At 51.5% G+C, this 14,452-nt stretch overlaps 1 protein-coding gene across 9 annotated transcripts in view; it reads left to right on the forward strand.

Annotated features, from left to right (window-relative positions):
- The window catches only part of NCOR2 (nuclear receptor corepressor 2), a 218,035-nt gene that overhangs the window by 101,540 nt on the left and 102,043 nt on the right, over positions 1-14,452 (forward strand). For all 9 annotated transcript variants that reach the window (XM_057378826.1, XM_057378825.1, XM_057378832.1 and 6 more), the window contains 2 exons: positions 7,458-7,637; positions 12,519-12,632. In XM_057378826.1, coding sequence (XP_057234809.1) covers positions 7,458-7,637; positions 12,519-12,632 — 294 coding nt within the window. The remainder of the gene's footprint in view (positions 1-7,457; positions 7,638-12,518; positions 12,633-14,452) is intronic.

Consider the following 14,452-nt stretch of genomic DNA (forward strand, 5'->3'; position numbering starts at 1 on the left):
GTGACCGTGAAGGCATTGGAACGGGGCAGTGGTGACRTGCAGCTGGCCAGCAGAGCTCCGTGGGCTCCTCCAGGAGCAGTTTTTTCAGTTTTGTGAGCTGACACAGCTGGAAGAGGAGCTGCTGAGAGTGAACAGGACTCATCATCCTGTGCTGAATGTGTGGGAGTCTCTGTTGGTAACCTTGGCTCGGTGCAATGGCTCTTGCGTGCAGGAGGAGGTCTGGGTTGTCCCACAGCACCTCAGCCACTGCTCAAACCATTTTATATCTTGTTTGCATTTCCTTTCTCTGTCAGCCAATCTCCTCCTCAGTAGGCAGCTCAGTCTCCAGAATTTGGGGAAAATAATTTTAGGCAGTGGTTGGGAGGGAGGGAGTGTGAGCTGCCTTTAAGTGTATCTCACTTGCAGCTGTAGTGGTTAAATAGAACTGTCTTCAATCATTCCCTTTCCTCCCCTCTCAATTTGATTCCCCTTCAAGCCAACTTCCCAATATTGATGTTGTGTGCCATCCTGATTAACTCCCAGACAAATCCCTGCTTCCCAGGGCTGCCCTGTGTGCATCCCGCTGGGATGTGTGTGGCTGAGGAGTCCCTGCTCCTCTTCGGCCTCCTGCCTCCTCCCTGGCAATAGGAGAAAATTTAAATGTTTCTGAAGAGCAACATTTCCATTTCAAAAGCTGTTCGTTCAAGTGCGTCTGGAGTGGGATTTCTCTCCCCCACTCCTCTCTGAATGGGAGCTTTAGAAGTCTCATTTCCTCTGCTTGATAACACCAGGCTGAGAAGGGCTTTTGTCTTTTCATTTCCCCTCGATTTTTTATTTTTAAATCAGCGAGGTTTGGAGAAGCTGCCGCGGTGGATCCTCCCTCCCCCGCRTTTGTCCATGTGCTGCAGGGTGCACCTGGCATCACCCAGAGAATGAGCTGAGCTGGGCTTAGCTGAGCCGAGCCTGGGGTCATTCCTGGGAGCAGGGCAGGGCTTTGCTGGGTGTCCGTGCTGTGGGGCTCTGCACTGCCCTTCCCCACCATCCTGGCAGGGGTTCCTGTGCCCCAGCACCCCAGGACAGCCCTGGGGACATCCTGGCTCAGGTTCCAGCCCGTGACGCTGCAGTGGCTCCAGTCCCACTGTCTGGTTGCCCGCCCGCTTTTTGGCTGAYGTGGCTTTTCCAGCTGGCACCAAATGATGTGTTTTTGACGGGATGCTCAGTGGAGAGCAGATGTAAGCAGATCTAGTGCCCRGCTCCCATTTCTGTAGGACTCACGGGTGTGGATGCCCACCAGTGCAGTGCTGTTCACTGGAGTATTACGCTGGTATGGAAAGGGATTTTTTTTCTGCAGAAGCTTTTTTTACAAAACTCGAGCTTGCTTTTCACAGGGCATCAAGGGTTGGAGGCCTTTCTACCTGCTTTAGGAGTAACTGGGATTTAACTGGGACTATTCCATCATCCTCTGTCAGAGTGAACCTGCCTGCTGGGATTAACATGGACCTTGATGCTTCATCCCTGCCTGGTTGGTGTGCTGGAAAGACTTGGAACTTGCTTCACTGCGTGTGGAAATTGAAATAGGATGGGTGATATTGCAGTATGGTCCTTCCAGCTCAGCCCTTTCCATCCCTCTGCAGAAGTACAGGCAGAATGCAGAACCTTTCCTGGAGCTTCCCAGAACCAGGACCCCACTCCTTCTGCCTGCTCAGTTCCAAGAAATTCCCCTAGGGCAGGCACAAARATGAGATTTTTATTATTTTTTTTTTCCTCTTTGTCTTGAACACTTTTTCAGTGTTAACAAAAGGCAAATCGCTGGCAGAGAGTCTTTACCAGATGTATCAACTCTACTGAAGATGCTCAAAGAAAAAGTTCCCAGAATCTTTCTGAATGTTGCAGAAAGGCATATTTTCCTGTAAACTTGTTCTTGGAAGTGACAGAGTTGTTTTGGCTGAAATTCACTGTTTAGGAAAAAAGGAAAAAAAGACTAAAAGACTGATATTCAGCATGGAAAATTTCAGTCCAGGCAGTTACTGTTCGAACAAACTTAAGGTCAASTGAAAATCCAGAGATGCAGAATAAGCAGTGTTGGGGGATTCTTAATGAGAGGTGGAGCAATTAGCCACTCGCTGTAATGAGTAGATGGGTAGGTGAGGATTCATCACTCCTCCAAGTCAGTGGGGAACGCTCGCATTCAGTGCAATTATTATCCACTAATGGGGAAACAGGAAGGGAATGAAAGGCACCGCATCCATTTGTCGGGGTAATGCCTTGGGCGCCCGTGGGAGTTTGCCTGAGTGAATTTCCYGGATTTGAGCCGTTATTTTAGGCTGCCTCTGAGCCGTGTTTGGTGGTGGAATTGGGCAGTGCTGGGATCCAGAGTCTGTTCACTGTGACACCGTGGAGCAGCTCTTCTGAACACGAGCAGGTTTAGTGCGACCAGATTTGAGCCTTTGCTTACTGCATTTAACTCAGGCTCAGGCTGGCGAGGTTTTACCACCCTCATAAATCTGCTGAGGAGGGAGGGGTCAGCATTTGGTATTGGTTTTGCAATTAAATTGCTTCAAGCTGTTGAAACATTGGGGAAGTTTTTTGACCTACTTTTGCGCGAGCTTAGAAATTGTTGGGATGTTTTCTCCTCTGTCTGCGTGGAATTCAGCAGGATTACGGAGGAAAGGAATTTCGTGGGCCTTCTCGTAAAGTCAGATTTATTTTAAATAATAAATTAAAAAAAAAAAAAAAACCCTGGCTTTGTCTTCAGACAGCTGCTTGGTCTCCAGCTTTGTGAATTCCCATGAGAGCACGTCCTGGGCTGCATCCAGGGAAAGCRATGCCTGTTTTGCACTTTCCATGGAGCGTGGGGATGGATGAAGGGGGTGGATGGTGCYTTGGTCCCACACCTGGCACCCCTCAGGAGTGTTGGTGGCCTTGCAGGGGACACCCACGTGCTCCTGGCTGTGAACAGAACCACAGGTGCTCCCCAGAGCACGCAGACATCTCCATCCCGCTCCGGCCGCCCTCGGAGCACACAGGGACGCAGAGCAAGAGCCCAGCAGTGTTTAGGAATTAAAACATCCTCGAAGGGCCAGGCTGCAGAAAGAGCCRTTAGCACAGCAGATGGCCACGAACAAAAGAATTGCARTAACTCGATGTACTTTTCACTGCTYGGACTCCCTGACTTTTTGTACTCATGCGTCTCCCTGGGGAAACGAGATATTCATTTTCAGCTCCATAATGTTTTCCCTCTGTCAGTGCTGTCATCCTGGGGYTTAAGATATGTCAGAATATATTGGACACTTATCCAAATAAAAAAATTAATTCCTTTGGTGTGTATTTGGCTCATTTTTAGGAGTCTGATRTGCATGTTTTTACCTAAAAACCTGAGGGATGCAGGAGTGGGGTGTTGGCTTCCCTGCTCGGTTCTCGTCCAGGGAGTGTGGGAATCCCTGGGGGCTCAGTGTCTGCTCAGGGTGTGATGCTGCTCATCCCTCTGCTCCTGGACAGGGAGTTTGGGCTGCTGGCCCCCCATGGATAGGGATTTGGGGGGCTGGTAGAGTGCTGGAATGTTCACTGCCTCCRTGCTGCTGTGAGAGGCTCTGGTGGTGGAGACATCCCCACAGGGAGATCCCCTGCTCACAAGTTCATCTGGGGGGTTTTGGGAATTAATTTGAGCACAAATTGAGTGGCTGCAGCCTATCCTGCCTGCTTTGGCAACCTTCTCCAGCCCGTGAGGACATGAGATGTGCGAGTGGGCAGCAGTYGAAGATAACACCTCTTAATCCCTCCTGGTGCTCCAGCACGAAATGCTGCTGCTGGCTGATAATTAGAAAGTGAACAGACTGTGGAAGASATGATGTTGGCATCCCTAAATCTCTGTCCTGGGCTTGGGGGAGCATCACTAATGATCTGGATTRGAGAGACACGGAGAGATCCAGGCTTACCGAGGGTGATATGTAGGGCAGACCCTGAGTGTGTGCTGGAGGGTCATCCCAAGCGGGTGCCTCTGTTTGCTCAGGATGTGCTATGGGGCCAGGAGCTTTGGAAGCTCCACCGTGGGCTTTTGAAGGGACAGCTAATGCAGTCAAGGCATCAGCAAGGTCAAAATGCACTTTGCAGCCAGAGTTAAGTGCAGATGGAGCAGAGCTACCAATGTGCTGCCTCCTGAGAGCGAGAAGCAGCCGAAAAAATGCCCCTTCAGGGAGGCTGAGCTGTAGGTGCTGAGCTGGAGCGTGGCCCAGGCCCTTTTCCATCCCATCAAATCTCTTGAGTTCCCTGTGGGTATCACGAGCTGGGGCAATAATGCAAAACAAGCAGGTGGAGATGGGCTGGTGCAGGTTCTGCTGTGTCCTGGGACCACGCTGGCTAATCCCACTGTAATTTTTTCTTGTTAGTCTGAAAGCAGGGATGGCAGATTTACCTGCAGATTGACTTTTCAACGCACCAGCGGGCAGCTGGCTTATCCTTTTCCCTCCTCTCCTTTTTGCATGCTTTTAAAGTCACTGCCTAATAGCAAATAACAGRCTTGCTCCATTATCTATGCTGGGAATTTTAATTTTAATTCCACGTAGAAGAAACCCACCCCAAAGCCTGGCCTTGCTCTTTGACAAGCTCCTCAGTGATAATTGTTTTCCTCAGTGCCAGCACCTCCTCTTGCTGCGGGGAGGTTTGTGCAGCCTCTGCCCCCTCACACCCACCCTCGTTGCCAGATAAATCACAAAACAAGGCCGGGGATAAACAGGAGCYGTGGTAGCTGTTAACCGTGTGTAAAAACAAATCACATGGAAACAGTATAATTACTGAGAAAATATCAACTTGAGTAATGCAGTAATTGTTTTCTTCCCTCCAGCAGATTTATTCCAGCTCTCCCGGCTCTTGCTGCTTTGGAAGTCTGTGACTTCACGTTAATAAGAAGAATTTCACGTTTCACGCTGCACTTGTTCAGGGGGAATGTATTTTGAGGGTTTCTGGAGAGCTGTAGGAAGCAGAGCACTAGTTGAAATATCTTTGACCATCGGGGTCTGCCCCGTGCTCTGAGTGRACTCTGGTCTTTGCAAACCTCTTTTCAACCCATTTTTGTGATTTAGAAGGGCTTCCTCATGCTTGAATTAATCCCTGAGCTCTGCTTTTTGGATGTCGCTGCTGCACAGGAAAGATTTTATTTCTTGCCTTTGGTTTTGTTTTTTTCTATCTTTTTGCTGCTTGTCATTTTGTTGATTTAGAGAGGTGTTTGTGACATGTCAGTGCCCAGTWTGTGAGGTCCAAGGACATTGCCTCTCCCTATTGCCATAATCATCTCCTAATAACAGATGATGATGATGTTTGTGCTGTGACATGCAGCTATTTGCCTTACTCAGCTTTGCTGCTCTTTTGCTTCAGATTSTGCAAGGTAAAAAGCCAAAAATGTATCAGGAACCAGATTTCCAAGGGGTTTTGTGCCAAGCAGAAGTTTAAAGATGCCCTGTCTTCCATCTTGKCAGCCGTGGGAGTGTACCATTTGTTTCGTGTGCAGAAAGGAGCCTTTCTCTCTTGTGTTTTTGGCAGGTAGCTTCCTTTCCTTTAAAAAAACCCACCCTAGGAGCCACTGCCACTTCCCCTTCCCCTTCCTGTGCCTTAATCTGAATGAGATTTCATGAGCACCTCATTTATTTTTGCTTCTTGTGGTTGTCCTGCTCCTCTTGACTTGAAAAAAATAACAAAACCACAAAAAAAMCCAAACCCARTTGTGGAGAACACAAAGCCTTCTCACTGCCACAGACTGACCACTTTTGATGTCTAATGCCAGGAAAGTAAAACAAGATGGGATCTTCTCTTTAGGAGTCTCCAGAGAGCTCTCACATTCTTCTRATTTCTCTTCTGAATGGATGCTGGACACAACATAGGAAAGATATAATATATACAGCCTGGGAGAGAGATAATGTGGGTTTTTTTATGCTTCTGGTGCCTCTGTGCTCCTGGGGTTGGACAGTGAGAGCAGCGTTTTGGGGTTCTCCTTTGCTCCCTTCCCTGATGGAAGCAATGGGAAGGGCACTGGTGACCCCAGGGTGCTCTCAGCAGGGACAGGGTGGATCACAGGTCACAGCAGATGTGTGGAGATGCCCAGCAGTGCCAGRGTGGTGTCTGCACTCTCAGAGCAGCCATTCCCATGCCTGGTGATGGCAGATGGGAGATGGTGATGGTTGATGGGAGAGCACAGAGGGGACCACATGTCACCATCCAAACTCCATCATGGCAGGAGGACCATCCTGGTGACTGTGGAGATGACCAAGGAGAACAGTGCTGGCTTTGCACAGGTCTGCTGTGATGGAGGTGGCAAAGCTCTGTGAACTTCTTGCCTGGTTTTCCTCCCCCATGGCTCCCCTCCCCTCGGCAGCAGCTGCAGCSTGCTGGCCGCCCATCCTGGCAGCGGTTTAGGGTTACAGATGGAGCCACTGCTCCTCTCCTCCCCCTCCAGGAACAGAAATCCATCCACTCACTAAGCTAACGAATAGATAAACTTTTAATTAAGGTGTTGGGTGGCTGCCAGGGAGGAGTGTCCTGTGCTGGGGAGGCTGGTGGAGTGCAGTGATCCCCGTCTGTGTGGCCGGTGCTGTTCAAGAGCTGCTTCACCCCAGGTGTGTCCCTGAATGGGCTCCTTTGCAGGGAGCTGTGGGGCTGCACGGTGCTCCCAGRGCTCAGCAAAGCTGTTTCATTGCTGGGAACAAAGCTGGATGTTTTCCCTCTCAGCCCTGGGCCACCAGAGCTGCTCTCTGTCATGGCCACGGAGCTTTTGCTGATCTTTCCAGTCTCTGCTTGAAGGGTCTTGTTGAGCTGAGAGCCTCTTCACCTGGAATTTGAAAAATGTCAGCTTGGTCTATTTTTATCCTGACTCACCTCTCCCCTTTCTCTCCATATTTGGGTGGATGCGTTCAACATCCAGCACTCAGAGTATCCCCAGAGTTTAGGAGGAGATGGAGGAAGACCTCCATGAAGGAGCTGGGAGCCCTCTTTCTTCTCAGGGTCTGCCCTCATAGCCCCTTTTCCTTCAGCATCAGGGTTATTGCTGAATAACCCTGCTATCATTCAGGGTTAATGCTGCTCCCATCTCTCTCTGTATCCGGGGAGGACGTGACTGTGGTGCCTCATTTTTGCAGATGCAAAAAGAGAATTTGCAGCCTTGAGCCCTGTGAAGGGACAGTGCTGCTGAATATGGATGGGTTTATTGATCCTGTAGGAATGTGAGCAGCACTCACGGTGGTGGGGGCCTCTGAGCTTTGTCAGGAGGAAGAGCTGCTGTCTGTCCCTGGGAGARTAACCTGGAGATGCTGGGGGTTGCTGAGCACGGTGGTGATGTGATCTGACAGCTGGTACTCCCCAGTCTAGCAGGTTTTTGTGAGGGTTTTATGTGTCTCAGAACGCTGGGAATGGGCCAGGGAGCTGTGGGAGGATGAGAGAAGGATCCAGAGTCTGCTGGGAGAGAGATGATGTGGCTGTTTGATGGTTCCCAGGATCGTGGCCTGCCTGGCAAGCTGGAGCCCGTGTCRCCCGTGAGCCCGGCTCACCCTGACGCCGAGCTGGAGCTGCTGCCCGCCCGGCTGTCCAAGGAGGAGCTGATCCAGAACATGGACCGCGTGGACCGCGAGATCACCATGGTGGAGCAGCAGATCTCCAAGCTGAAGAAGAAGCAGGTAAGAGGCTGTGGTGTGGAGGGGAATGTGTGTTTTTGCTTCTGCACGCTGCCACAGGCGCTGTCCTTGCCCACACCATCATCWGTGTCCCTGCTGCTCTCAGGACATGAGCAGGGTCTGCTCTCTGCCAGGCTGGAGCTGGCAGTGGCGAGATGAAGGAGCTTTGTGCACCCAGCTTGTGGGCTCTTTGCATGTCAGAGAACGTGAAAGGGAGAAAAATGTGTCCTCAGTGACTTGGCAGTGGATATGCCAGGGAAGCACAGCCTGGGCTGTCTGAGCTGTCTGTACAATGCAGTACAAGGTTTTTCTTTTTCGTTTCCAGCAGCTGTGTCTCCCCTGTGCTGTTGTTGCTGCCAGTGTTCAGTACTGGGCTGTTTAAAGCATTGCTGCACTGACCAAATGGCCCTTCCAGTTCCTCCAGACCCCTTTCTCTGGAGCTTTCCAGTGTCTGGTCCGGCTCCAGTCAGGGCTGTGCCTGAGCAGGGATTTGAATCTGATCTTCCTGCTTGAGCTTTACCCTGCACAGGAGCACTCCCCATTAGAAGCATGGCCCACTCACTGTTGGCTTGTACACAATTATCATAAACCCATTAAAAGATTAATATGACAAAACCTTCAGGGACATCTGTGAAAAAACCCACAGACTTAAGGGCTTTCACTTCTTAAAGCAAATCACTTCTTTGCCTCTTTCTTTCTGGTTGTTTTGTTTCCTTTGCTTGGGGTGAGTTTCTGAACTCTCTGATGGCTGCTGAGAGGAATGACCTTTCCCAAGGGGTTGTAGCTGCAGCACAAATTTGGGAATGGRGCAAAACCTTTGCTTGGGCTGTTTGTTAAAGCTCCTTGGGAATGAGTGTGTGCTGGATCTTCCCCATCACATCTACATTCTGCCATACCAAACACAGTTCCTTCCTGTCCTGCAAGACAAAGCAGGAATGTTTTCAAACAATATGGATTCATTAATGGGAAGGATCCTTTCCTGGCCCTGCCTGCAGAGGTGTCTGAGTGCTCAGGGAGAGGAATCCAGGCTTGGGCAGAAGCAGCTGTGCCAGGGTGTGAGGCAGCAGCCCTGTGTGCCAGCTCACAGAGGAACAACTGAGCCCTGGAAACCACTCAGGTTCCTCCTGCTGGTTTTGGTGGGAGCYGGGCAAAGGCATCCCTTCCCCTCTCCCTCCTGGGAAGCTCAGAGGAAGTGTTGGTGTCCTGTCCCACCTGGCAGTCTGGCTGCTGTTCCGTGTTTTTTACTCCCAATTGAGGAAAGAGATGCAAACCACGGTCATTTCCTGCTCTGGAAAAAGCATTCCCAAGTGGGATCTGTGCCTGGAATGGCAGGGAAGGTCCTCTCATGGCAGTTCTGATGGTCCTCTGCCTCATTTTTCAGGGATGCTCCTTGCTGTTAAAATCAAACTGTCCTTCCATAAGGAAATGGGGTTTTTATTGTTGGCTGCTTAGTTGATTTATTTCTTCCCAATGAACAAATTTTATGATTCTCCCTGCCCACAAAAACGCTCTGTTAAATGGGGAAGAAGGTGAAAGTGGCTGTTGGCAGTACAAGTGTCCCCTTCTCTCCTTTTATTTATTTTCTTTTCTTTTTTGGTGCATGATGGCAAAGTCTATTGGTAGCAAAACTGATCCCCTCAAATACAGCCTCCTTCCCCCTCTGCCTGGAGCCTTCCCCATCCCAGTCCTCCAGCAGAGCTGGCACATCTGGGAAGAAGTGTTTTTGGAGCAGGGGATCCTGTCTGGGATGCTCTGGGAATGTTTTGTGCATCTGTGCATCCGAGCTGTCAGTGCAGGAGGACAAGTGAGGGAAAGCAACGAGCCTGGAACAGATCCTGCTCCTGCAGGAATGTCAGTGGAGCAGGGGAGAAGTGGTATGCAGCTGGAATATCCTAATGCCTTTCCCCTCTGTGTTTGGGAGGCCTTCTTGGGGTAATTAAATACATTCGTATGGAAAGGCTGTGCAAAAAAAAAAAAAAAATCCCAACCAACCGCAATCCACCATCTCTCTCTCTTTTTGGTTGTTCCAAAAATGGCAGGGAAGGCTCTGCCTGGACTTTGCAAGAAGCAAACGTCTTCAGCAAGCTGAGAAACCTTCCCCAAACCCTGCACACCCCTGGCAGGAGGCCACCTCCGTCAGCCATCCCCCGCTCATTCATGCGCCATATGCGCTTCAATCTCTCGCCGAGTCCTCTCTCCCCCTCTTCCTGACAGGGAAGGATAATCCTTATGCATTTATTCCTGGCAGCAGTACCGGGGATCTGAAGGAGAAATGAACTGCTGGGCTGTTCTCCGCTCGGGCGCTGAGCTCAGCCAAGGGCTCTCTCTCCGGGAGTACAACACTCCCACCTGGTGATGGAGGTGCAGCCGTGGAGCAGCTCCAGGCCTTCCCCTCCATCGGGTTGAGCTTTCTGTCTGCTCCCCTCGTGGCTTTGAAAGTGTTTTTCAGCGATGCCCTGTGYCTGAAAGTGTTTTTCAGCTGAATCCTCTCCTCTCCCTGGGCAGAGGAAGCATCCCAGTGCCCAGGTGTGATGGGTGARATGCCACCCACCTTCCCACCAGCGCTGCAGGCTCCTGTGCTGCCTCTGTAGCACATGGTCCAGCCAAAGGAGCTCTTTCCAGAACAGGGCACCTCTCCCACTGATGGCATCTCTCGTCCCTTCTCCCATTTGGGCAGAGCAGGGAGGTCTTGGGCAACCTTGGGAGGAGGGAGGGAGTGTGGAGCCGTCAAGCCTCATCTCTCATCCTGCTTTTCTCCCTGTAAAGGTCACAGTCCCAGCCTGGCTTTTGTGGCAGACCTTTAAGAAATCCATTTTGTCCCTGTCTGGGAACCCTGACCTATTTTGCTTTGCCATTTCCCAYGGCTCCCAGGAGGAGCTGTCGCAGGCTGCAGTCAGGTGTGCTGCCTGCAGCCCCTCCTCGCATCCCTGCCCAGGAATCTGGCCCTTTAATAGCCATACAGAGTGGAATTCTCTACTGTATTTCAGCTATAATTAGATTTGTATTTTTTCTTCTAATGAGCTGTTTTTAATGAGCCTCCACTTAGTGGCAAACTTTCGTTTCCTGATAGRCCATCAAACCCTCTTGTCTGAAATCCCTTGCTACACACCCGACCACTTGGCAGAATTCTTGTGGGTTTCCAGAACAATATAGTCAAGTTTTGGATGCTTTGACTTTTTTTTTTTTTCTTTTTTAAACACAAACATTTTCCCCAAGAGRAGGAGAAGATGTGTCTGATCTTTTTTGCTGGCTCATTCTTTGGAGTTTGTGGAGTTTATCCCATGGGAGTGAGGATAGGATGCYTTAGGAGGACACCAGGGAAGAGCTGTTGCTGTGCCAGGGCTGATCCCAAATGCAGCTCTGCAGCTCATGGTTTCAGCCATGGTTTCCCAGAGAGCTCTTGTCCCTTGTGCTGTGGTTTGGGCCACCTGAGATGTGGCCGTGGTTGAGAGCAGCTGTTCTTGGGGCTGTTGCTGTGGCTGCAGCCTGGGGTGTGGCTGTTGGCAGGCAGGAGGGGAAGGATCCCTGTCGGGGCACAGATGGCTCAGCTGGGCATTTCCTGGGCATTTCCTGGCTCTTCTCACTGGTGGCTGATGGTGATGCCAATTTATGGACCATGGCTCTCCTGCCTCTGCCAGAGCTGCTCGCCACTCTGGCCAGCAACAGCAGCTTTTTGGCTGTATCTCAGTGTTCCCTGTGTTATTCTTCCCTCCATGGGGGAAGGTATCCGTCTATGGGGAGGTGTTGTCCACAGCATGGGGTGCTCCGTCCATTGAAACGCAATTTTAGGAGCGTGAATTTTCTCAGCCAAGCCATTAGACCTTTCTTGGGCTGCATCCTACTGCCCTGGTGTGCTGAAAATGTCATCAGCAGGAGCAGAGATGATGGGGAGGAGGAARAGGAGCCCATCTTCACCTCAGGCCATCTCTGGGGGATCAGCAGCGTGCTCGCCTCCGGTGCAAGCCAAATCCTGGGAGAATTTCCTTCCTAGTACAAGACTCGCTCAATTTTCCTCATGTTTCAACAGGGGATGCTTTAGCTGCAGGAAAAAAAAAAAAAAGTACAAAGATTTGGAGATTCAGAGCCAAGCAGGGAAAAAAACTCTCAGCGTTTTTTGACAGCCGCTCCCTCTCCTGTGCCTGTGCTGCCCCGCAGCTGCCGCGCACGGCTGCGCTCTCCCTCCTCACAGGCTGGCCCCAGGAGGAATCTGTGATTTCCTCTTTCAGCTGAGCAGTTCCTCAGGAAGGGCTGGGATGTCTCCTCCTGCCCGACAGCGGTTGGGAGAGCTGTGGGTGCAGGTGGAATGTCAGGTTTGCCCGCTGACCACGGTGATATTGCCAAGYGCAGGGGTGGCTTGGTGCACGAGTCATTTAATTGGGAACAGTCATCCTAAGGCATCTCCTCCAAGCACTCCATCAGGAGGTGAAGCTGGAGGTGGAGAGCAGCCTCGCAGGTCAGCCCTGGCTCCTCCACCCCTCGCTGGCACGCAGCAGCTCCAGAGGCAGGTAGCAGCAGGGAGCCGGGCTGGAGCTGTGGTTTCATTGAAGCGTTCCCAGTAAAATCGTTATTTCTAGCTGCAGGCCAATTCCAGGAGGCTCCTTTGAGGCAGGTCCTCATCCTCCATGCCTCAAAGTCCCGGGCCCAGGAGCACGGGGCCGGTGCCTGGGGCAGGCGGGCGCTGCGCTTGCGTGGCAGGGGCTGCCGTGAGCTCTCCTCCCTCTCGCCGTCCCTCCCCAGCCCCAGCCTGCCCGTTCCTCGCAGGAAGTCTCCTACCATGGCGGTTTCTGCCTCGGTCACGGCACCACAGAGAGTCTCGTGTGGACAGGGACGGCTGCGTTTCTCGCTGTGACTCACCCTCCTCCTCCCCCYTCTCTCCTTCCACAGCAACAGTTGGAGGAAGAAGCAGCCAAACCACCAGAGCCTGAAAAACCCATCTCTCCCCCTCCTATCGAGTCCAAACATCGCAGCTTGGTGCAGATCATCTACGACGAGAACAGGGTGAGTGTGGAGGCRATGGAAGCACAAACGTGTGATGGGGAGCTTGGTGAGGGCCAGCTGTGGCATTTTCCTCCATCTCTGGGAGAGATGGAGCCCTGTCAGACCACAGAGGGCTGAGCCATGAGTGCCTCTCTCTGCSTTGCAGATGAACGCTAAAATCTTCTGCAGAACCTGCCTGGGGGGTTTCCTGTGATCAGCCTTTGAGATGAAGCGTTCAAGAGATGCTTCAGACTTCTCTCTGTTAATTAGTTTGCTTCATCCTCTCCTTTGGGACTGAACCTCGTTGAAAGCTGCCTCAAAGGGTGGGCTTTGGTGTGGTGGGTGGGCTACATGGTGGTGCTCTGGTTCTGGCAGGCCAGCAATGAGCTCTCCTGACTGCCCCTGACCCCCCAGGCTGGAGCAGAAAGGATGTGGATGCAGCCATGGCTGGATCTGTGGATATTTGATGCTGTAAATAGCATTAGCAAAGGTCAGGCTGGCATCCCTGGCTCTGGATCTCTGCCTGACCGCTCATTTATCAGCCGCTGCCTGTAATAGCAGCCCGAGGAGAGATGAATTTTGCTGTGTGCATCGGAGCGATGCTCAGAAATTGGGCCCTTTGGTAGATAATCAAGCATATTCATTTTCATTTAGGTGTTGGATAAAAAGGATGATTTTGCATAAAAGGAAAACTACCAGTCGCTAATTATTTTGAATTGCGAGGCCTGCGATTTCACTGGGAGCTGCAGAAATCCAGGTGCCTGACTCCTAAAAAGAAAAAAAAAAAAAATCGCCTACCCTGCTCTCCCAGGCAGTGCAATTTTCCTGGTTTTCCTTTTCCCATCTGCTTCTCTCCCTGAGCAGTAGGGAACCCGGCGCTGTTGTGAGTGGGTGAGGCTGAGGTCGATGTGTTTGAAGCATTAGCAAAGCACCAGCTGGTGATGGCTTCCAGCACTGGGCTTTGGGGCAGGTGCTGAGTGTTCCTCAGAGCCATTSTCACCACCAGCCCTCTCTGGGGGTCTTGGGCTAGATGGTTTGTGCCTCCTGTGCAAGGGGGGAGGCTCAAAATAGAAGAGCTCTCAAATGTTTTTATTCCTGTTCCCTTGAACCCCATCCTCCTTGGGCACTCTTGTGTAGCTGAACCACGTTACAAGGGGAAGAGATGGGTGATGGTGGTGAAGCAGAAGGGAGAGGTGATCTTCAGCCATCCCCATACCCACAGCCTGCGTTGGAGCAAATCCCTTTAGCTGGAGCTGGCTCAGGGCTGGATGTCCTGCCACACCCCTGTCCTGCTTTGTCACCTCTTGTGACAATCACCACCTTCTCCACAGCAGACAGGATCTGCTCCCCAAGCCTCACCACCCCTCAGGGTGGTCCCTTGGCATTGCCGCCCTGTCCCATGGGTGATGGCAGAGATTGTGGAGGGCAGGCACGGAGTTCTACATTTCTCCTTGAAAGTTCACCTGGGACACAGTCACACACAGTGCCCAGAGCTGGTGGCATCCCTTTGCCAGCATTAGGCTGATCCTMAGCCAGCTTGGGGCCAGGAGTTTCACCCCCAATCTTTGTGATGGTTGCGCTCATTGCAGGCTGCTCAGCAAGCAGAGGCCACTTTGGTCACCAAATATTTGTGTAATTTCAAATCTGGTTTCACATTCGTGTCTGAATGATCCCAGGGATGGACAAATGATGATTCTTCCCTGTTCCTGTAAAGTCCCCTTGTGGGTAGCGTGTGAGTGAGCCTGCCTGTGGGCTGGAGACTCCAACCAACCAACCTTCCCTTTGGTGACAGAAACCAGAGCAGGCTGCAGGCAGGTTCCTCCTTTGGAGAAGGCAGAATC

The sequence above is a fragment of the Malurus melanocephalus genome, unplaced genomic scaffold (assembly GCF_030028575.1).
Source record: "Malurus melanocephalus ecotype Western Australia unplaced genomic scaffold, MMel_1.1 scaffold_377, whole genome shotgun sequence".
Classification (NCBI taxonomy): Eukaryota; Metazoa; Chordata; class Aves; order Passeriformes; family Maluridae; genus Malurus; species Malurus melanocephalus.